Source organism: Lathamus discolor, chromosome 5, assembly GCF_037157495.1.
Source record: "Lathamus discolor isolate bLatDis1 chromosome 5, bLatDis1.hap1, whole genome shotgun sequence".
NCBI lineage: Eukaryota > Metazoa > Chordata > Aves > Psittaciformes > Psittacidae > Lathamus > Lathamus discolor.
The window spans coordinates 28,151,886-28,175,579 of record NC_088888.1 but is presented as its reverse complement, the minus strand read 5'-3'; the positions used below and the strand labels follow the sequence as shown (position 1 = coordinate 28,175,579).

The window sequence follows — 23,694 nt, the reverse complement described above, 5'->3', positions numbered from 1 at the left end:
TTATTTCTGAAGCATCTCCAATTTATAATTACGAAAGTGTCTGTGCTTTGCCAGCTCTCCAGAGAAAGATCTTCTATTGGCTACACAGAAAGGAATTTAAAAGGGCATCAAAATGTTAGACTTCTCACCAAATATAAATATAACCTCATTTAATTAGGGAAACAGTTTGAGATATGCGCTTGGGAAGAAGAGAAGTAACATTATAAAACATTTAACTCAAAATCAGAATGGTTCTTTAATAATTGCAAATGAACTTTTTACAATATCAGTTTTCCAACTTTCTGGGCACACTTCCTGGTAAACACTTGAGTCCTCTGCAAGTTACAAAGAGTAAGTTTTCTGTGTTACACAGCTAAAAAAACCTGGACATTCTTAACAACTTGGCATCACATCTTTTTTAAAAAAAACAGATCACACAATAATTTAGACAGCATTTATAGCATTATAAAATCAGAACCCCCCTCTTTAATCACTCACAAGAGCAGCCATTAAGAATACAACAGCTGTAGGAATACAAATAATGAGGATGTAAAACTATCTGTGCAAAACTGCATTATTTTTACTGTCTAAAATTTCAGGGAAGTAACACCGCTGAAAGCAGAGAGAGGATAACAAAGACAAAGTCATGAAAGTAATGCCGCCTTAGATTTTCAAACAGGAATTACATTATGAAGTAGATATTAGGTAAAGAAAAAAAAAATCTGATGGCACCTTGAACAACAATGACAAGTGTCCTGGAAATTGCAGCTGAACAAGAACTGATACAGGTTCATGTTAAAGTCTCTTTCAGGAGTAGCGACTGATTTGGGGATATCAACTCTAGCATTTCTTTCCATGCAAAAATCTATCTTTCCGACATCTTTGCTTTGCGGGCTACTAATGCATTTAAGAATGAGCAGTCTTTTGAGGAGTGTGCTTTCTTCCATGCATCTGAAATCTTTAAAACAGCTGGATCATTGATTCCCTGGACTTCCCTACTCCAATCCATTTAACTGCAGGAGAGAAAAGCAAACTTACAGTAAGTAATACAAAGCAAGATCGGATTGTATCTTAAAATACAAACTTATCTTCTTAAGCGCTTAAGATTTTAAATATCATAGCCTGAAGATAAACACAGCATATACCATTAGTACATTAAGAAATTATAGCTATTGTCCTTAGAGAAAGAATGCATTCATTGGTAACTTAGAAAAGCAGGAACAGACTTGAATGTCTTGAAGCTGCCATAGCAAGTAAGTCAGTTTCCAGATTATAGGGAAAAAGATACATAGAAACTGCCATAAAAGTAAAGATATGCATCAACTCCTAACTCCCAGCTTTGGATGTAACCACAGGATCATGTTTATTAAGAAGCATAAGAGAAATTGTTAGTTTAGGACCTCTTAACTGTTATATGCTTTTAATCCAGCTAATACACCAGCGGTCCCACTGACTTTCTAACTGCAGCAGAACTAAACCCCTATTATAACCAATGTGAAAAACACTGAAGTTATTAAAATCTCAGTTGAACAAGAACTACAGTATGAGCCAAAGAAAGAATGCATATTAAAACTTTTGAAAATTTTCAATTCAACAGCAAAAGAGATGGATAAAAAGAAGTAACCCAATAACTATCATCAGTATTACCAGGTACACCAGCATAAGCACAGCTACAAACTAGTTTTCAGTATTTTGTATGTTCATTAGGACAAAGTAAAAGGTAGGTTTCATGGAGCAGGAAAAAAAACAAACCACCACCAAAACCTTTTTTACTCACCAGGAACACCCAACTCCATTTCTATGAAGCGAACGTAGTTCTGTGCATTTACAGGCAGCTCGTCAAACGTCCTCGCATTTGATATGTCTGTATCCCATCCTGGGAGTGTCTCATACTGAACCTCTACTTTATTTAAGACTTCCTGGTTGGCTGAGAAGCAAACAGGAACAAAAAACATTATGTCCACAAAGTTCACATGTTCTCTAAACACCTAACTGCAAAGCTTTTTATTCTTTTCTTATACAAAAAGGTTTACTTATAAGATAATACCACAACTGCAGGTATTAAAGTGCCCTTTTTTGTTGATGTGAGCAGAGGGGAAAAAAAACCCAACATAAAATCCAGCAATTGCCTGGACTTCAGACTTTCAGAATTCCAGGACTCGCATTCACATGCATGTATTTTGCTCAAACCACAGTCTTTTCAGTTCAGAGAACAACTTTTCAGGAAAAGCATTTCCCCAAAATGTTGATTTACTCCCCCACACTCCCAAACAAATATCAAAATCCAATTCCCTCTTCATAAGGGGGAATGTAAGTATCAGGCAGTTAAAGCATATTTTAAAATGGCATAGGAGCATACTTTTTACTAAGCAAACAAATTCATAAGATGTAGTTTATACATAGTAGACTTCTGATGCCTACAGACCTTTTGCCCTCAAACTACACAACAACTTTTTCAACCAGTGTGGAGTTCCATATGATACATCAGTATCTCTTCCAGTTCTACTTCTCAGAATAGAAGCAATGAGTATATTCCATTTTGTCCTTCATATAGTAACTTGCTAAAGTGCTGTCCACTAACTCTGAATCCTGTGATAATTTCAACTACTGGAAAAGATGCACACAGTTCTGGAATTGAATCATTCCAGTAATTATCTGAACATTAATCTTGGAATGACACTAGGCAGTGAAACAGAAGCCTTAAGCCTGAAAATGGTCAAAATACATTTATAACAACAAATGGGAGGTGTCAGACGTTCTTGCTTTTCTGAAAAAGACAGGGTTCTGCCCAAGGCACTGTAATTAATGTTATGTAGGCTCCACATCTCGGATCAAGTCACTCCCGCAAAGGCAGCTGGTCAACCTGAGTAAGAGGTTTAGGTGAAAGAGGCACAGTAGAGGTGCAAATATGAAACCATAGCTAATCCCCTGCGGAGTGTGTATGTAGCCAACAAACTCATGCTCAGCATATTGAATATTTTGTCCTAGAGCAGTAAGAGTTCAATAGTAGCAACGCTGTAAGGAGAACCTCTATGAACTAGGCATTTTGAGTAAAGGTGAAAGAGGGCTATGCTCTGCTGACTTCAAAGCCCGTAACAGTGAGAAAATTCACTATTTTTGGACTAAGGTGTTCACAGGTTAAGGCAAATGATCCTACATCAATACTTTTTGCAATTAGGACAAACAGACAGGCATATTAAGGATTTTGGGTGCAGAGGCCAAGGATAAGCATTTACCTTAATATCATCAACAACCGAGGTGGTGTCTGCTGTCCAGGTGATGTCTAAAATAGAACAGCTATATTCAAAGTGCAAAACCACAAACTAATGCCTGGGCAATACAGATGGTCTTGAATAAGACTCTAGCCTCCCTCCTTCTGAAGAGTGAAAGTGACCGAATATCTGACCTCAGAAGACCACAGGCATTTTTACTTTGCAACCTTCCTGATGAGGCTAGTTAAAAGATAGCTGAAAGCACTTAGGACTGAATGGTCTCGTCTACAATCTTCCATTACTCTGAATTTTCTTATTTTGATTTTCTTATTTTCTGATTTTCTTATTTTGCATCATCAAGTGTGACAGAAGATAATGTGAAGTAAAGATAAGCCATAAACTGGTCTCATTGTAATAACAGATGTATTCACCATCTAGATTTCTCTCAGTTCTTCCATTAAGGGATTTATCTTTCAGGCTTTCTGGAATATTCCTTGTTAACAGCTGAATTAGATAACAAAGAGAACAGATATAATGATATCTTGCAGTCTGGTACTATGATTTCTAGAGGGAATGATGTGCTGTTATTACTTCCAACTCAAAAAGAGTAGCTGAAATTTGAAGTCTGTAAGAGAAAGATTCTCTGTCAATTTCCAGAAACTGAACATAAGAATAGTCATATAGGTCAGACCAAAGGTGCCTCTAGAACAGTGTCCTAGCTCTTTAATCTAGAGTGGATACTCAGAGAAAGACCACAAGAGAGAAAAAAGCTTCTCCAAAATAACTTCCCTGTTTCCTAAGGATCTGTGGGTTTTTGCCTGTCCATGCTGAGGTCAACTGATGCCTGAACTTGGACAGGAGGCATTAGGAGAACTAGACCATGGCTTTCACATTCCTTTCAAACTGATCAGCTCAGAGCTAGCAGGGACTTTTATCTTTCATAACCTCCTATGACTGAACAGAAATGGAGATATCAGCCAGCTGCCTAGCAAAAGACTGCAGCCTCAATGATACAAACCGAAGTCAGCTGTAAATTTACAAGACATTTTCAGTTCTTAACAGGAGACTATGAAATGCCCACAGAAATCTAAGCTAAAAAAAACCCAAAACAAACAAACCAACAAACAAAAACCAAACCAAATAAACCCCACCCCCAATTCAACAAAAAACAACAAACAAACAAACAAACATGGAGTTGTAAAAAGATTCTGATCCCATCAGAGAGACTCATTGAAAAATCACTGAAGTCTTAATACTGGAAAATATGGCCATGTGTTTGCGTCATCTTTAACAATGGACTGCCAGAGAAGGTCCTCCTGGCTTGAGTACAAGACAATCCAAATAGCCCCCAGGTTAGATGACAGGGCTATAAATGAAGCATTTACTGAGTAATTCTCAATTGAAATGCACCATCTCCATTATGTTCAAAGGCCATCTAAAGCACACACAAATTTCCTTAATATTTTGATAAGGGTATCAATAAAGAAATATCTGAGTCTTAAAATAGGAAAAGCATTCCCTGGTTTAGTGCAAGATGAGTACTAAATTTCCTGAACAAAAGGTCATGCCATGTCATTCTGTATGCATTCAAACTGTACCTGACACATTTGTTTGAAGATACTGGAGGGCAAATCAATTTCAGAACTCTCCCAAGCACATGGAGGTGTTTTTGTTAATTCCTTATGAATTTCTCTAATGGATATGTGCTACTTACAAGGACTGCTGGCAGGTCATCGCTGTTCCTTTACACATAATTACATCTTTATTTTATATAAATCCTGTTGTGAGTTATATCCGATTACTACAGCTGATCTCACCCACAAAAAGCCCTCTGCTGATGATATCGTATGAAAATTTGTAACCTGTGACCAACCAACCTCAAACCCTGAGGTAACAGTCAGAATGGAAGCCAGCACCCATGCGCATATTGTTAAAATCAGAAAGCCCAATCCTCAGTACGTTAGTTAATGCTCTTTTTTTTTCTGGAGTGTCTCTACTATAGCAAACTAAAAATTCATGAAAACAGTGTTTGAATACTTTAACATGCAGGTACATTTTTCAGCTAAAAATGATCAGTAAAATGACCACTGTCCTCCTCAGGAGTTATAGTTTCTGTCATGCTAAGCTGAGGTATGTCGGTCCTGCATTAGAAAGTAGTCTTGCTTTCACCTAAACTAACTGCTCATTTCCTCCTCCACCCCTCTTTCCTCTTTTCTACTGAGCAGGTGTAATGGGGTTTTGGCTGCTTTGTGAACCATTAAAGGAAACTGAACTGTCAGAAAAATAACACAAGGAGAGAAAAACCTGGCTTTTCAACTGGATCAGATCTCTCATGTGGTTCACCACATGCTTAAATGAAGACTTGTTCTGCTAGAAGAGGGGATGAATACAGTAGTGGGAATAAGATACTGGCACACTGGGTTTAGAGTGTGAAATAAGCTTCCAAATTAGCTTGAAGGTAATGCAGGCTGTATTAAAAGAAAGGAATAAAACCATAACAACATTTACATTTAAGAAGCTTTACATAGCACTTTGCATCTTTTAGTAGACAAATAACAGGATTTGGTACAGGTGTCTTAGGGTGAGAGTACAGGTGTGGTACAGGGTGTTTCTGGTGCATCTAGGAAAACATTAATGGCTTGATGCTGAAGCAACACATTCCTGCTATAAATTTTATAAGACAAATACATTTAAGTATCAGATTACATTTCACCAAAATCTACAACTGTTAAACAAGCAGTCTTACCAGGAAAATGAGGTATGATTTCACCATCTAGTTTGTACGCAACACCAATTTTGATTTCTGGAAATACATCCAAGATATCCAATTTGGTAAGAGCCAATCTATAAAGAAACATTAGTCTGGTTAAACAAGTTCAGCAGCTTTCAACTCTCATCACACTGTAAAAATACCAAAAGAAAAATTGTTTCCTGCACAATGCAATAAACTCCCTGTCCTTAAAAAAAACAGCTTGTTTGGCATTAATCAATTTATCTGGTGTGACATAAAAAAGGGGAAAAAAAAAGAAAAAAAAAAGAAGACAATTTTAAGCAGCCTTTTTGTTTAATCTAGTCCTTAGATCTAGTACTTTAAGAAAATGGCACAATTCAAAGAACAGCTATTCACCAATTAAAATGACTGGTCTATAGCTTTAAGTGTTAGAATTTTAATTGAACAGAGTGCTGCCAAGATACTTGATGACCAGTCATTTGAGATGGTATAATAGCATGATGCCTGTTGATATCTGTTCCTGTCCTCTGCCAAATGTTCCTATCCTACAGTGAAGGCAGCGAAATAATCAAACACTGGCTCCATAAATACCTGGCTGCATCCTATTTTAAATAAAAAATACAAAAGGACAAGAAAAACACAGAGTTAAGTAAAAAAGCATGCATTTACACTCTGATCTACTAGAAATTTCATACCGCTTTTGTTCCAGACATGTAATTTTCATTATAATTAAAATCTCAAATTCATATCCAAATATTCTGTTTCCAAACACATACTGATAGGTTCTCATCTGTCTTACTCTGAAAACAAACTAACAAAACTTCACAAACTACATCAGGTTTTAAGGCCCTTGCAAAGCATTTGGTTTGGTGGATGGCAGAGGCTGCGGTCACTTGAAGCTTTAAGTACTAAGAACTGTAGGGGCTTCTTGGATCACTTTAAGTAGAAATGATGTACTACAAGTAAAAGGAGAGAAGAATCTACAGATATGAAAATGTCAAATATAGAAACATATAATACTAGGAAAAATTAGGGATAGTTAATTTATCAAAAGATCAAAACAATCAACAAATCAACACACAGTCTGAATGTTACTAACTAGGCTATCTACCATTTACAGCAATCTGCAGCATTTCATTATTTTATGTCAAGTTACCAGCAAAGGCATCAAAATAACTCACGCAGTAAATCCATTAATCATGTAGGCGTATCGGAGTAACACAAGGTCCAGCCAGCCACATCTTCTCTTTCTACCAGTGGTAACACCAAACTCTTTACCTCTTGCTTGCAGTAACTCTCCAATTTCCTAACAAAGAGTAATACTACTACATGAGCTTTTTTGAAATTAATATTTGCAATACACAATGCAGGTGTACACTTACAATTTTACAATATTGTAAATTACTTTTAAAGTTCTTCCCCCAATTTTTCACAAAGTTGTCCATTGGGATGAAAACAGAAATACAAAATGCTGCTTCTAATTCAAGAATATGCTACTTGAGCTAATCTCTCAAAGTTTGTTCCCGCTCCAGCCTTCTATTCCACAAAAAGGTCTGAGAAAATGGCAATCAGGTTTGGCAGTCCTGTAAACTCAGTCTAGAATCAGAAGAGTAAGACATCCAAGTACACCACCATCTACTTGCATTTAACCAGTAACACTGACTTAACAGACACACCAAGTTATTTCACCCAGTTATAGGCCACATCCAGGACTGACAATACTCACATTATCTTGTTCTGTAGGAAAGGCACCAATTCCAACTCTTGTTGTATATGCTTTCACAACTCCATACACTTCCCCAACATTCTGTGGTGGCATGCCCAGGCCTGTACACACACCTCCAACTGTACAGTTTGATGAAGTCACAAAAGGGTATGTGCCTATTAAAAAAAATTAAAATTAAAAACTTACTAAAATATTGGTTTTAAACTCTTCTGGGGTTTTGGCTTTGGTTGGTTTGTTGGGGTTTTTGAAGTATATCTGATCTGATATGGAACAGCACTTGCAGTGCACTTACCTGAACACTAAAAAAACAAAACACACAAATGCATTTTGCAGTCAAGAATATTTAACCAGCTCTTAGCTCTGTAGGTACACTGTCTGATCCTTCTTTATTGAAAAAGGTAGAAATACTACCACTTACTTCAACTGGTACAGAGGCTAAAAGTTGACTGCATAGCAATTCTGAATGAACTGCTCAGCATATTATAAGGATAAAAAATGGTAAAGAAATGTGTAATTCCAAAAAGAACCATTTTGATTACACAATCAAGTAAAAAAAGTAGTGTTTTGTTTTGGGGTGTTTTTTCTCCTTCTTTTATATATCTACATATTTATTTTTCTATAAATAAATAAATAGATGATTCCTGGAATATAGTCAAGCTCATTAGTATTGAGCTTGTCTCTAGTTCCATATTCAGCCCTCATCTAATAAGCAGCCTGGACGGCAAAGAGAAGAGAGTTAAACATCTCAAAAAACCTTAGGTTTACACTTCTTTAAAAGTAATTTTTCTTAAATGAAATTAAAAAAAAAAAAAAAAAAAGATGATTAAGTAGAAGTAGTTTTTTTAGGTATGCCAGTCCTTGGTTGCATTGAATTGCTTCAGCCACTAAGTAACTGCATGTAAATCAGAAAGTCTACCTTATGTTTCAGACTTTTTTTTTTGTTTTCTTTTGGTATAAGAGTCAGGGATGGGTGAAGAAGGAACAGCCAAGACAAAAGGAACTAAAAGCAATACAGACAACTTTAAAAGGTAAAAATTCTTCAGAGACTCTTCTGTGAGGTTTTCTGACAAGCTTCGGGTATCTCTAGCTTATCTCAAATCTCCAAGGAGAAAAACACAGGCTTAGAGATGATACCTAACAGCAGTTTGCAAACAATAATTAGTCTTTATCTTTCTCAGGACACAGTAGTTGAGCTTTTCTTTACTGACAGGTAAATACAGCTAGTGAATGCCAAGAGTCAGTAAGACAACTCTGGCCCATTTTCAGCACTCAGCCTGGTATACTGATGTTTGTCCAACCCTAATGATCCTCTGATTCTGTGTTTATCCTCACCAAGTGTTAAAAACCACAAAAGATCACACCCACCCACCACACCTACAGCCCCAGGCACACCCACATGGAGCTTCCTTACTCACTCCAGAGAAGCTGGATGGGCTGCAAGGCTGGGTGGAGGTTTAACATCTTCACTGCCAACGGGCACACATTTGTAAAAGTGACTTCAGTGCAAAAGCTTCTGTGCACCAATGCACAGGAAACAGCCTCATTCAGAATGATCAATAATCAAATCTGGCATTGTTAAATCTTTTGGTTAGGCCATGTCTATTATTATCCCATGCGTCTACTCCACTGGTAATTATCTGCCTAAAGAGAGCAAATATTCTGTGTGGGTCTCACAGCACAAGCAGAAGAAAATATCTAAGTGACCCAAACAACTCTATGCATATTATAGATGTACCTGATGGGTTTCAGACTGTTTTCTATACTTGTATGAAATCTAAAACTCTCACTACTTACAAAATACATCCTCCCCTACAGTTTTCTGCAAATATCTCACTTTTGCATCAAGTACTTCCCTGTGACAGGGAAGACTTCTTTACTTACTAAAAAAGGAAGTTTCTTCCAATAGTCAGAAACTTGGTACTCACAGTGACTAGTTTTAAACATATCTTCCTCTTAAAAGAGGACATATTCAAACTCTGTGTTTGAAAGTGCCCTATTATGAGAACTCCTATCAGTTGACAGTGGAGTGCATGCCAATGTTGTATTTGTTTGACAGTAGTCCTTACAGGCTTCAATTTCAGGCTTAAGCACCTTTCCAACAATAAAATAATGATGTGCTAACAAGGCTAGCGAAACTGCAGAAAAACATGACAAAATGCAGGAGGCCATCATACTAGCTGCTTATGCGTACACAGAGGTATAATAACTTATCTGTTCTTAGAATACAGTAACAATCCTATTAAAAAACCTGTTTCTATGAAGAGGCTTCTAAATTTATCATTAAAATCACAGTATTTTAGAAAAACTGCACCATTTATAATTTCAAATTTATTGGGATAATCTTTTCACTCTTGCCTCATTAGCAATCCAGATTCCTTACATCATGAAAAAGTGAACAACTGTTATATAAAGGGGTTAAAAAAACCCTTCCACAAGCTGATGCTTCAAAAGTCAACAAGTATTTTGCATATATACTCTGCCTCTCTAAGTTCTCATTTTTTCTTAAGTGTTTTCCATAGATGTATACTGTAACTGTGAGTTATTTCATATGAAACTTACAGACACTGAAGTAACAGTACACTATTTAAGAAAAGTCACCCAATCTTTACTGTCATGCAAAGAATTAATATTTGGAGAGTCTAAAGCTTTTTGAAAGAATGAAAAATTGCCCCCTAATTATTTGCTAGTCATAGAGAGTATTGTTCTTCAAAAATATAAACCCCTTCTGCCATAAAAACAGCTAAGCACAAAAGAATTTTTAGTGTTCCTCTTTCACAACGTAAGTATATAGCAACATGTTTCTCAAAAAAGGTTATACCTACCAAAATCTATGTCCAGCAGTGCTGCATTTGCACCTTCTACTAATATCTTCTTTGGTGGTCCATGTAAAGCCTCATACATGAAATAAACACCATCCTTCACCATTGGTTTTATTTTTTCAATGCAGCCCTGAATAATACAAAACACAATTGCACAGTGTAAATTCATTATGATAAAACCAGCCAGAGTACAAGTGCTATTGCTCCCTCGTAACAATGCTGTTACTCCTTTTGAAAAGGAAAACAAAATGAAGAAATGCTAAATATGCCATTACATGTGAACAGAGTAAGGAAGAATTGACACAATAGACATTTATGCTCCTCCTAGGAGGAAAGAAAGAAAGGGGGGGAAAAAAAAGGAGGAAGAAAAAAAAGGGGGGAAGAAAGAAAAAAAACACCAAAGTAAAATTAAAACTTTTGAAATGCCTTAGAAATATTCAAGCTTGAGTATAGTCATAACACTTTAGTGTACTTAGTATTTCATTTCCAAGTGTCTGAAATTTCTCCCCAAAAACTAGCATGTAGGGAGTTCTGGCCACCTAAAGCACACAGCTGTAAAGCAGCATTAATTTGTGATGTATATATCACATACCTGTATATATATAAATATATATATGCACAGATATGTTTGTAAGTGAAAATAAAAAGTTAATTTATCGGAATTAAGTGTCAAATGCCTGAATGCCACTCAGTAGCTAAATGTAAGAAGCCAGGTTAACACTTGGTACACGGCCTTTTTCCCCATAAGAACATATGGAAGTTCTCATTCGAATAATTCACTCCACATGAAATAGAACACTTTGCCATTCAGAATTTAATTAAATGCATTAGCATAAAACAAACGTTAAGTGCAAGTAATTTTCCTGACCCTACAAATACATACTATGTTTCCACTCTAACAACAAACTTCAGATATTCTTTAACCTTAATGTGTATTAGGTAAGCTATAATGCATTATAAACGACCCAACTCTAACGGGTTTTTAGGTCTACATATTGACAAAAAATACAAATCCAGTGCAACAGGTATTATTTAAAGTAAAACAAACCTAAGTACTAAGAACTCACAAACACGTGGAAGTCAAAACTAACTCTCCCTATACAAACCTTCTACTTAAACTTTGTAATATTTGTCTTGAAACCAAGTCTTGACATGCTGCATAAAACAGGGTGAAAAGTGTCTTTAAAGCAACTAGCAGACTCCTTAAAATTGATACATACCAGTTTCCTATGTTATATGTTTTAACTCCTCACACAAGCATGAATATCAGTCACCAAGAAGTTTACATATCAGTAACTGCACACAGTGATTGTATCACATTTAACAGACAGAAGCAGGCTTACCTTGAGCTTTTTCAATTCCCCTTCAATATCTATCTCTAAGGTAGGATAAATCGCTTTATACTGATTGGCTAACACTTTGAACCTGGAAGGCAAAAATGCTTCACTAAGGTTTTTTTGTTTGTTTTCCTCCTCAAGCCCCCACCAACCTTAGGTTTTACTGGTACACATCTACAGTTACTTGGTGGTGAAACGATTTTCAACAATATAATATTTTAATAAACATAAATAATTTAACAAAATTATAAATAATATTATCTTCATATTTTAGAATAAATTTTAATCAAAGAGTAACAGCAGTCAGGTGTAACTGCTTATCCAGGACACTGCCCAGAAAACTATGCCTACAATTGTGCATTACAAAACAGAAATTACCTCTCTGAAAATTCATCAAAATCAGCAACAAGATCACACATTCTGAGTCCACTTCGAGCTGCTTTTGAAGAATATACTGGACCAATTCCTTTTTTGGTAGTTCCCAAACTTTCAAAAGATAACAACAGGAGTTATTTTTGATATAAAACTAAGGTGCTTTTTCTTTAAAGCTAATACATCTTTGGCATAAAATGAAATGCTGTTACACATACTGGCCCATAAAATAAACAAAATAAAACACTGTCTATTCTTCCATACATATATGTATATATGTATGTTCTGTTTACTCTTTACTTCCTAAAATAACAGGTAATAAGACAGCTGGTACAGCTCAGCCAAGTGTGAAAATGACCCAGTGTAAAAATAATTGTCAAGTTATCACTTGACAGCAACCTATGTGAAATGAGATAATGCCCAAATCAGATACTCTCTTAAACGTTATTGTCATGGATGATACCTCTTAGACGTCTCAGCAAGGAAGACTGAATTTCTTTTCATCCACACAGACACATTTCCAAGAAGAAAGATTCAGTTTACTGGTATCTCAGAAAGTTATAGCAATACATGAGTTTCCAGCCGTAGACATGTCACACCGCTAATTCTACCAGCTTTTTCCCCATCCCAAGAACTAAAGTACTACTTGGAAATCACAAGTTAGAAACATAGGTGCTAGTTTCTGGAAGTTTCAAAACCTTCAGAAAGTCAGTAGCAGCATGTAGTAGAAAACGTGAACATTTACATGCACTTCTGACAATCACAGGATCACAGAATGGTTTTGGTTGGAAGGGACCTTAAAGATCACCCAGTTCCAATCCCCCTGCCATGGGCAGGGACTCCTTCCCCTAGACCACATTGCTCAAAGCCCTGTCCAATCTGGCTGGACAATGAAGCATCACAAGATACCAAACTGGTCGTATCAGACCCTACAGTTATTTGGAGATGATAATAGGGCCCTTTAATCTTCATAACCGGAAATACATTTTTACACAAGCAAATACCTCCAGGAAACAAAACATTAGGAAGCAGGAACCCTTTTTACAAAGGGATTAGGAACTAGGAACTTCTTAACAAGGCAAAATACCAAGACACAACCCTTTTATTCAGGATATAATCTTTTGGTAGCCACACTGAAGGACAGAAGTGTAAGAAATGATCCTTGCTAAAACTCTGTGACAAACAGTAACAGAAACCCAGTGTAATAAGTCATATGTTTGTACATGTTTGACAAAATAAAACTACCTACTTTTTTCCTGCTTGTTCTTGCCTCTGTTGTTCTTGGATGCCATCAGCAGCTTGGTGGAAATCAAATACTAAGAAAATAAAAACAGCTTAAGTAGAAAATTCGTGTGAAGGAAATTACTGCATCAGCAATGATTTCTTCAACCAACATTAGCCCTGTTTATCAATGTAGAAAACAAAAATGCACACAGTGCAGAGGCAAATAAAGAGTTTTTCTTCTCTTTTTCAGGTTACATTTTTTCCACAGGAAAGAGTTCTGAAGTTTGAGGGGGTTTTAAAGTGTTTATTTGGTAGAATACTTGCAGACTGTTTATACGCTTCCCACAGAATAACTAAGCCATTTCAGCTTTGCAGTGGCCCCAAAGAATGTATGGACAACAGACAGAAAACATGCAGTTGAAAAAAAAACCAACCCCAAAACAGGTTATAGTAAAAAGCATCATACTTCTAGAACTTGAAGTGGGATCACTAAGTTCATATTCTCATTCATTCTGCAGATTTCTTAAATCATTTTAGTTTGTCTTAGACAACATCAATTAAAATGCACTTGGAAAATACAAAAGCTCCCACTAACATGTTATGTAAACAGAAGTCATCTTTACAAGCCCTAATTATTTTAAGGCACTGCATATTATTAATGACAAAGCTTATGCAAAGTATGCCTTGCACCAGTTCTTTGGCTACCATGAATGAGAAAAAAACCCCAAACCCTGTAAACAAATGACAAGACTCATGTCAAATATAAGCAGGTCAGCAGAAGCCACCTTATCTTCCTTACGTACTATCTCCCAGAAGTTAAAAAACTAGTCTACACATTACACAGGAAAGACCGAAAACTTGTGCGAAACAGACTCATTCTATAAGTACTCTAGTCTCTGTAGAACAAGCATGGCTTTCCGTCTTCGCCTTACCAGTTCATTCTTGTGTTTATTTCCACATGTCCCCATAATTTAAAATACCAAATTAACCCCAGAAGCTTGACCCTATTTTTGGTTGATCTTCGTGTTATAGACTGTCACAGATATCTAACACCCATTTTAGAGAAGGCATATTTATCAAGGCAGCATCTCCAAACCATCATTTAAATCAAAGCAGTCTGAAAATTCATTTATGTTAAGAAGTTGAGCGATTAAGAAGTTGAGCGATTATGAGTGACAGCCAGTTACCTGCCCTTCTTACTCAGGACCTGTTTAGCTATGAAAACTTCACAGTATTGCCACTGCAATCTAACCATTGCAGAATATCCTTCCTAATAATCTAGTAATTTCCAAGTAATTCACCTACAGTGATTCTACTTCCAGGAAGGATTTTAGTAACTTAGGAACAGTCTCTCAACCACTTAAACCCCAGCAGTTACTCCAATCTGAAAACATATTTATTCTGAAATAATACATCCACTCACTAAGCTGGTTCCTATTTATTTTTTAAATGACAAACCCTTTTTTCCAGTGTTATAAGCTTTTAGCTGAGAAAGACCTAAAATGTTTGCATCTTCAGAAGATGACTACCAGACAAGCAATAAGCCCACTTCCTAATACACGCAGTTACCTAACTATTAAGTTACAATATCTAAAGATCTAATTTAAAGGATGAATTTATGTAATTAAGATGTCCTAGGAGTGATAAAGGAAGAGCCTCTGGAGCTCTGTGTTGGTGGTTTGGCTCCAGGCTCTAACTGTAGAGTTTTCTGGAACACAGGCTGGAGTCAACACTAGTGATGAGCTCCCTGCAGGAGGGCAGCAGCTATGCTCTCCATCCCTATAGAGTCCTTCCCAAAAACTCTCCTTTCTTAAGTATGTGACAATTTACTTGGTAGGGAGCCGGTTAGTTTTGAAGTCATGCCCAGACACATGGCTTCCCAGCAGAAAAGTTGCTATAAGCAATGCTGCTACACCAGAGAGGTAAATGAATCCTTCAGTCAACTAACTTCTGAACTACTTCTTGACTACTTTGCATCTCTAATCATTAGTTTGGGAAGTGAACATGCTTTCCTGACTAAGTTATGCTTATGGAGTAGGATTAAACAGTCACCAGGATATAAACCTGGGAGGATCCCAAGTGGTGAATTATTTTTCTCTAGTATCTTCAATGAACTAAAGCAGTATATGGAGACTTAATCCAAAGAAAGTACGTACCTATATAAAGAGATGGCTACAAATTGTCATGCTTTTACTGCCATGGACAGGACAGGGGAAACAAAGATTAACAAAACCACAAATCAACAAAAAAACCAAACCACAAACAGGAACTTACCAATGTGAGCTCTGTCAGAAATTATTAGTCTCTTTTCCCAGCCTTCTAGCCCTTAGAAGACAAAATTAAGTAGTTCAAATGAGTTCATTTTTGTCTTATGATGTGTAAAGGATAAATACTTCTCATATTTAATCTTCAGTCAATCTATTTAAAGATTGAGCAAATACATCCCAGAGAGAAAAAAAAAAGGACCTTTCAGTAATTAAAACTTGGCATTAGCCTATAAAGCTGAAATCAGGTTTATTCTGAGAGAGAATTCTAGCTATTCTAATAGTTCCTCAATTTCAGTAATCAACTAACAGCCCGTTGGTTTTTTAGTTATCTAGACTAGTGATTTACCTCACTTCTAGTAGGCTGCTGACAAGCACAGCCATAGACATGACAGAAAGCATCTAAAACCCAAGTTCTGAATCAAGAAGTAATTACCACAGCACTCGTTTACATTAATACGAATCAAACTGTACATTAAGGTAAAGAGGAAAACCGACCATGAACAGGTGACAGTGTTCATACAACACTTTAAAAAATTGTTTCACTTCTTAAATTCACTGTTTTAAGAAAAGAAAAATGTCTGCAGATAATGCATATTTAGAACATGTTCTCTTCTGAAACTGTATAGCAACTCCTTCTGTCTGTCTTCCCATGAGGGCCCCTCCACAGCAGCTGAATGGAGTTCTGGAAAAACACACTGTACGTAACCTCTGCAGAGGCATCCTCTACCTAAATCTTTTGAGGAGGATCCCATGAACTCTTAAGAGGAATATCTTAAAATTTTCTCACCTTTTCCTTTCTTTAAGTTTTTTTCAGCTTCTTCAAAGAGTCCTGGCAAATGAATCACGACACCATTTCCTGAAGAAAACCATTAACAAAATTTATCAAATCATGTTGAGCATGAAAGAAGATACTCCAAGCATTTCAAAGACACTCCAGGTTCTGTATGCAGAGCATTTTATTTACATTTTTAAACTTTCAAGACATTGCAGTTTTTACCCTTAGGAATTTGTAAAAGACTGATTTAACCTAAACTGTGTGTTTTTAACTACCTGCATTGAATCTTTTTAATAAACACAACAAACTTTCCATTTAGATCAGGACAAACAGTAACAGCATTGTGGGACAGTCCAGAATGCAACTTCCTCTTCCTCATATCTAAAATTAACTTCCGTCTTTGTACTTCGTTTTAATAACCCTATTGTTTTTTCAAAAGCTTAGCACATTTCTATCATCATTATAAACACTAGCATCCCCTCAGGCACTCTCCTGCTGTAAATAGACACAGACTAATCCATATATAGAGTTGGGGCTGTTAACAGCCTAGCAAAAATAACACAGGAAAAATCTGTCTAAAAATCAAGCTTGCTTTCCTACAGCTGTCACACTGCTTAGAAAAAACTAACTTATACAATTAACTAGCTTTTACAATTAAATAACTAGCATCACTGATGCCAAAGAAGGAGCTTTTCCATATAGTGAAACTAAACCATCTTACAGTCAAACTAAACTCAGTAGATCCAAAACTATTAGCATAACAACATCTAGCTGAAGAATGAAGGGACCTGATATTTGAAACTGCTGCCATAATGCTTAAAATTCTTTTATGCATGTGGAATTAAGGCCAAAATACGCAGTATTTAAGGCTTCTTCTATGGACTATAACCTTCATGGTACAGTCCTGCTCAATAGTAATAATCTATCATAAGAGAACTATAATAGGGAACCTATAACTCCTTTCCCTAAGCGGAATCCTAAGCCAGATTTTTTTTTTCCAAAAGAGATTTTAAACAAGGCGGACCTAAAGGAAGCTAGAACAACAAACTTCAAAACAGACAAGACCAAGAGATAAAAAATACAGACAAGAGTATTTGTAAAAAGCTCTCTCCTGCCTACTGTACTTTTAAAGGATGGGGTCTCTCCTACTCAGCTCTGAGTTCACTAAACAAAACATGGCAAATGGGCATCCTCTTTTTACTGATTAAGAGCAATACCCTATTAAAGAAACATCAAAACAGTAACACATCAAAAGAGACTACTACAATCATCTGCCATAGCCCTCAAAACTAGAAGTAATTCAGATGCCAACCTCCCTTTCATCAAAGGGAATATATTTCCATGCCCAATAGTTCAATTTCTGTACAAATATTAGGCAGGTCAAGTTGATCCAAAACTATCCCACTACCAAGTCACAAGAAAAGAGGCAAGTAAGGAGTTAAAGCTAACTGCAAGTATACAGTCACTACAAGGTGGACCCAAGAATTCAGTGAGTACTGTTTATGAATCAAGTAAGTAGTGACAGAGGCTCTTTAGTTGCTGTGCTATTTAGCAAACTATCAATGACCAATTACTCCTGGTACACATATGAAGCTGAGAGACAAGACTATGGGTTCAGAGCAATCAGATATGCAGGAGGAAGTAACAGGAACAGCATGGCAATAAAGTCCTGATTTGGAGAAGTACACTACATAAGGGACAGGAATTTTGGGTATCAGAAAAGCAGGATGAAGTGCTGATAGGTCATAGCCTTCAGTGACCCAGAGACTCACCTGATATGCAAACAAGCACATGCATCGTTACAATATTGTGTAGACACGGTTTATATTTACCTTCATTTTTAGAAGGAAATTTTGTGGGCTACACAGCACTCTTAAGTACGTTGGTCATACATATGTAATCCAAAAACAAAAAACCAAACACAAAAACACACAGGACTGGAAACAGGATACCAAGAGAGGGAGGTAGGTAAGTAGGCTTGTAGGGACAGCAGATAGGACAATCTAAATCTCCTTTTCATATTACAGATCCTGACAACAAAGTACTACTACCACTGCCTTCAACCTTCTAATAAACTCTCCCGAGAGGACTTCTTGGTAAGAACTACATAGTGCAGAAGTCTTTTTTTGAGCATTCATTTCACAATCTAATGGGAAAGGGAGGAAAGTTCTGTTTCAAATAGTACTTGGAGTTACATAGCAGGGCTGAAGATTAAAACAGAAGGGAGGAATTCTGAGAATAAAAGAAATAACTGGTGGAGAAAATAAGAGGGAATGGGAGAATAAAGATAATGCTGGGAAGCTATCTGTATACAATGATGGTGCAGCTAAAAAGAAACCTCTGTAATCTAAACTTCACACCTGAGTCAAGACAGTATTAAGATAGTAGACCAGTTCAGGTCAATGACAATTTGAGGTAGAAAAAAAATCCTTATCCTGTAACTCTTCCAATATGTCAGAAGTCTGTAACTACAGTGTTGTCTATTGTTTTTAGAGATATCTCACTTACCAATGAATGCAGTGACTTTTGGATTGATGATGCCACTTGGCAGAAGATGAAAGTCATACTCCACAGAATCCACAACAACTGTATGTCCTGCATTATTGCCTCCCTAAGGAAAAAAAAAGATAAAGGAAAAAAAACAGCGTTGTTAATTTTTGATATTAAAGACAAATGAAAAAACATCTCAGTATAGAAATGGAATAAACTGGTCCCAGCTCCAATTCTGCAGCTTTCGCTTTTGTTATTGACAAAAGATCTTTCACAGATCTCCCAGAAAATCAGCTCAACTTATTTTGTCAAACTCAACAATTTCAACATCAGTATTATCCTGTCATATAGACTTTGGATGTTATTTTGGTTCATAAAAAGTACAAAAGCTTGGAGTAAGATTAAAATGTTTCTAAAAATTCTCAGAAGCATAAACATCCTAGAACAAGCAAACATTTCTAAAAGCCATCATCAGTTTTACTAACTTCCTATTAGTTATGGAGAGTAAATATTGAAAGTCTCAGCAAAAAAACCCACACCCAAACCACCACCTATTGGGAAAGGTAAGTCTAGCTGCTTGACAACATGCAGGCTTGTTATTCTGAATTTTGGGTTGGGACTTTAGAGTGGTTTTCTACGACTAATAACCAGCAGAGCCAACTTGCTCATTCTATACCTCCTCAGCAATGAGAGGTCTGTAATAGTACAAGTCACTTATATATGTAACGTGGTGTTTAGGATTAAATCTAGAGGCAACTAAGACGATTGTCGTTTCTTAAGTCACAGGAAACCATTTACATCAAACTAACACTTAACATTTCTGGTCTTTTTCATTACCACAAAAAGAGTATTATGACAGTGTTAAACTGCAAAATACATCCAAAATACAGAAAGAAACCTGTGACCAAGTCTTAAAGAGAGTCAAGAGAGGTTTATGAAAATAAAGATTACAAAACAGTTACCAAATATCCCCAGTTCTTGTTTGTTGTACTTTTGAAAAAAAAAAAAAAAAGCTTACACTCTCTTGTGACCAAGTCATTTGTGTAAGACAAGGCTACAGACAAAATGATTCTGTCTGTGACAACTACAGGAACATCCTTTACAGGCACCTTGCACCAGAAATAAACAAACTGCTTCACAGAAGAAAAGCCTTAAAGGAAAGGCTTCTAATCTAAGCCTTCTTTCAGCACAAGGCGAACTGAAGAAAGGCATTATATGAGAAGAATTAAAAAGAAACTACATGAAATATTAATCTATGGAATTATAAATCTGAAATATTTCTCAATAATTATAACAGAAGATCTGTTTTTAAGCAATGGACTCAACAGCTACTCACTATTTCTGCAACACTTACAAAAGCATGAATGCAATACATAAAGCTATATATCTGACATTACAAATAAAGAATATTCCTGGTTATCAAATACTTGTGCCATTATACAAACACACATACCACAGGTAAAAGCCTAATCTCAGTGAAGTTAGCAGTGAAAGTTCTGGTAACTTCAGCTTCATTTATGTGAGGACTTACACCCAATTCCACATCCTCCTGAAACAGAGGGAAGACTAACAAACCTTCAACCAACAAAGAACCTAAGAAAAAGTTTTAATAATTTAATAAATAATTTAGTAATGTAACTTGGAGCTTTTCCATGTAGTGAACAGTACTCTGAAGAAGTTGTAAGGAATGCCGGATGCAGATGGTTTTCACTCAAATGATCTAATTTAATGAGAGAATGCCAAATTTTCAATTCACAACATGTGAAACATATTGAATGCATAAATATAGCAAGCCTTTCAAGTTTATTTTTAAAAGAAAATAATAAATGTTCAGGAATAACCTTCCTCCTCCCATCCCTTCTACTCAACAGTAGCTGCTACGGAAGATAATTTAGCGGTCTCCCAACTCTACAGTCGTACCCAATTAAAAAGGATGTTAACTAGCTACATTAGCACATAGACCATTTACAACTATTTCTGAAATGCAATGCTGATACTCCAGGGCTACTGCAAGTTATTCAAAGATTAGAACAGCTAAGTTATATGCATACATAAAATACATAAGCTTTTTTCCAGTTAGAGAGGACACTGGTTTTCTACTCAGTGTTTTAGAAATTAAACAAAACCTTTCTTGGAGAAGAAAAACAGTTACAGACTAAGGTAGTATTTACAGTCAAGTAAATCTGCTGAAAGTGGTAGTTATCTTCTTCCTCATCAGGTTCCCTCAAATTATTTCCTTCTATTAGATCCACTGGTAATATCAGTCTAGACAAATGAAACGAGAGCACTGAAATGCTTTAAATGAAAATTCAGTAAGTAAGTCTAAGTACAACACTGAAGTAGTAGTAATTTACAAATGGGAAGCCAAGTCCCCCACTGCAGCATAAATAAACTGGAGTAACCCATAAGCAACACTAAGATTAGTCAATGACTATTCAGTTTAAATCCCCTATTAACTGGATTTAATTAATTATCTGGTTTGCTTCTAAATTCATTTGGAAAAAAGAAAAAAAAAAGTTCTCTAGCATCATAAATGTCAAATAAAAAAAATGAAAAATTAGCCATTGTAGAGATTAGATCATGATTAACAATTAATTCTTAGTCTCATAATGTTTGCAAGGCTACTTAAAGTTCAGTGGTCATGTCTGCTTAAGTAAAGCATGTAGTATGCGGACTCGGACTCTTTAATCACAACATAGCTGCTGGGTTTTGGTGGTGTCAAGACTTCTCCCTTGTGCTGAGTGATGCCAAGGTGTGTTGGTTCCATGCTCACTAACAAATACCCCATGTCCAAGAAAATAAAAAATGGCACCTTTTAAACCTTGAGCTACAGGCACAGCACAGTTTCTACATCATCAAGGAGCAAGCTTGTTATACATACATCCGCATGTTTACTGTGAGCAGTTACACTTCAAGCGATTTTGGTAGAGACTTAAGGAGGAAACTTGACATCACGTGTGAACAGTCATCTGAACATACTTTTAGGCCACACTAACACCACAAACTTTTCAAATGCTTCTTTTCAGACTCAAATCTGAATCTCCGAACTTAGTTGTTTATAATATTATGATGCCTATGACATGAAAAGGTGCTGTTGATAGCAGCTGTCTGCTAGAACATTAAGACAGACCCACCCTGCTTAGGATGTCATTCTGTCAAAATGTGTAATTTTGAAAAATATTTTTAATTTCAAACCATATTTTAGGACAGCATTAAACCAAGAGCTTTTCATGAATTCAGTTTTCAAAATTCTGCTACTGATTTACAGGTAAAGTGTACCCTAACCACAGAAGTGCATAGTTACGCAGTTGGGAATCCTAATACGACAAAAGAATGGTCCACACTGTACACTTAGGGTGAACTAGCAGTGAAGTGTACACATGTTGTGTGCTCTGACATTGCACAACACAGGTTCAATAAACAATTCTAATTATAGAAACCTGGACTTGGAGTTCCAGTGGTGGCAGGGTGAAGGGGTGGGCTGTTGTTGTTGTTAGGTTATAGGATGAGTTTGGTTTAGGTTTTTCTTCCTCCTCCAGAACTAGAAGATAATGCCAACATCTTTGCGCTGTAAGCAACTATTGCCTCTGGGCATAATTCAAGGTATAAACTGATGAAGTCACTCCTGAATTCAGTGCCTTCCATCCGGATTTCTCACTCCTCCTCCCTCATCACACTACACCAAAATGGAGATCAGTTAGGTCAAGGTAACACTCATTTGATTCAAATGTTTAAACATTATTAATGGAGAACTGTGGAATTTATTTTCACTATTAAACAAAGTTCATGCTCAAATGTATAAAGTTTTACCAGAGGGAAATTAACACACACAAGCAATTTCTTGAGGCTGGCAATAATCCCCAATTAACTAAATATAGTCTACCATATAGAATCATAGAATACTTAAGGTTGGAAAGGACCTTAAGATCATCTAGTTCCAACCCCCCTGACATGGGCAGGGACACCTCACACTAAACCATCTCACCCAAGGCTCTGTCCAGCCTGAGCTTGAACACCGCCAGTGATGGAGCATTCACAACTTCCCTGGGCAACCCATTCCAGTGCCTTACCACCCTCACAGTAAAGAACTTCTTCCTTATATCCAATCTAAACTTCCCCTGTTTAAGTTTTAACCCGTTACCCCTTGTCCTGCCACTACAGTCCCTGACGGAGAGTCCCTCCCCAGCATCCCTATAGGCCCCCTTCAGGTACTGGAAGGCTGCTATGAGGTCTCCAAGCACCCTTCTCTTCTCCAGGCTGAACAGCCCCAACTTCCTCAGCCTGTCTTCACACAGGAGGTGCTCCAGGCCCCTGATCATCCTCGTGGCCCTCCTCTGGACTTGTTCCAACAGTTCCATGTCCTTTTTATGTTGAGGACACCAGAACTGCACACAATACTCCAGGTGAGGTCTCACGAGAGCAGAGTAGAGGGGCAGGATCACCTCTTTCGATCTGCTGGTCACGCTCCTTTTGATGCAGCCCAGGATACAGTTGACTGTTGAGTTCATTTTCTCATCGAGCAACACCCCCAAGTCCTTCTCCGCAGGGCCGCTCTGAATCTCTTCTTTGCCCAACCTGTAGCTGTGCCTGGGATTGCTCCGACCCAGGTGTAGGACCTTGCACTTGGCATGGTTGAACTTCATAAGGCTGGCATCAGCCCACCTCACAAGCGTGTCAATGTCCCTCTGGATGGCATCCCTTCCCTCCAGCATATCAACCGAACCACAGAGCTTGGTGTCATCAGCAAACTCGCTGAAGGTGC

General features: G+C 36.9%; 1 protein-coding gene across 1 annotated transcript in view; it reads right to left on the bottom strand.

Moving 5' to 3' along the window:
* Positions 1-210: 210 nt before the first annotated feature.
* Positions 211-23,694, bottom strand: part of ADSS2 (adenylosuccinate synthase 2) — a 36,133-nt gene continuing 12,649 nt past the window's right edge. Inside the window, exons 2-13 of the mRNA XM_065680144.1 lie at positions 18,951-19,053; positions 16,455-16,523; positions 15,675-15,725; positions 13,426-13,492; positions 12,183-12,290; positions 11,811-11,892; positions 10,471-10,597; positions 7,649-7,803; positions 7,104-7,228; positions 5,938-6,035; positions 1,757-1,906; positions 211-992 (exon numbers count right to left, since the gene is read on the bottom strand). Of these exons, the coding sequence (XP_065536216.1) occupies positions 940-992; positions 1,757-1,906; positions 5,938-6,035; positions 7,104-7,228; positions 7,649-7,803; positions 10,471-10,597; positions 11,811-11,892; positions 12,183-12,290; positions 13,426-13,492; positions 15,675-15,725; positions 16,455-16,523; positions 18,951-19,053 (1,188 nt within the window). The 3' untranslated portion in view covers positions 211-939. The remainder of the gene's footprint in view (positions 993-1,756; positions 1,907-5,937; positions 6,036-7,103; positions 7,229-7,648; positions 7,804-10,470; positions 10,598-11,810; positions 11,893-12,182; positions 12,291-13,425; positions 13,493-15,674; positions 15,726-16,454; positions 16,524-18,950; positions 19,054-23,694) is intronic.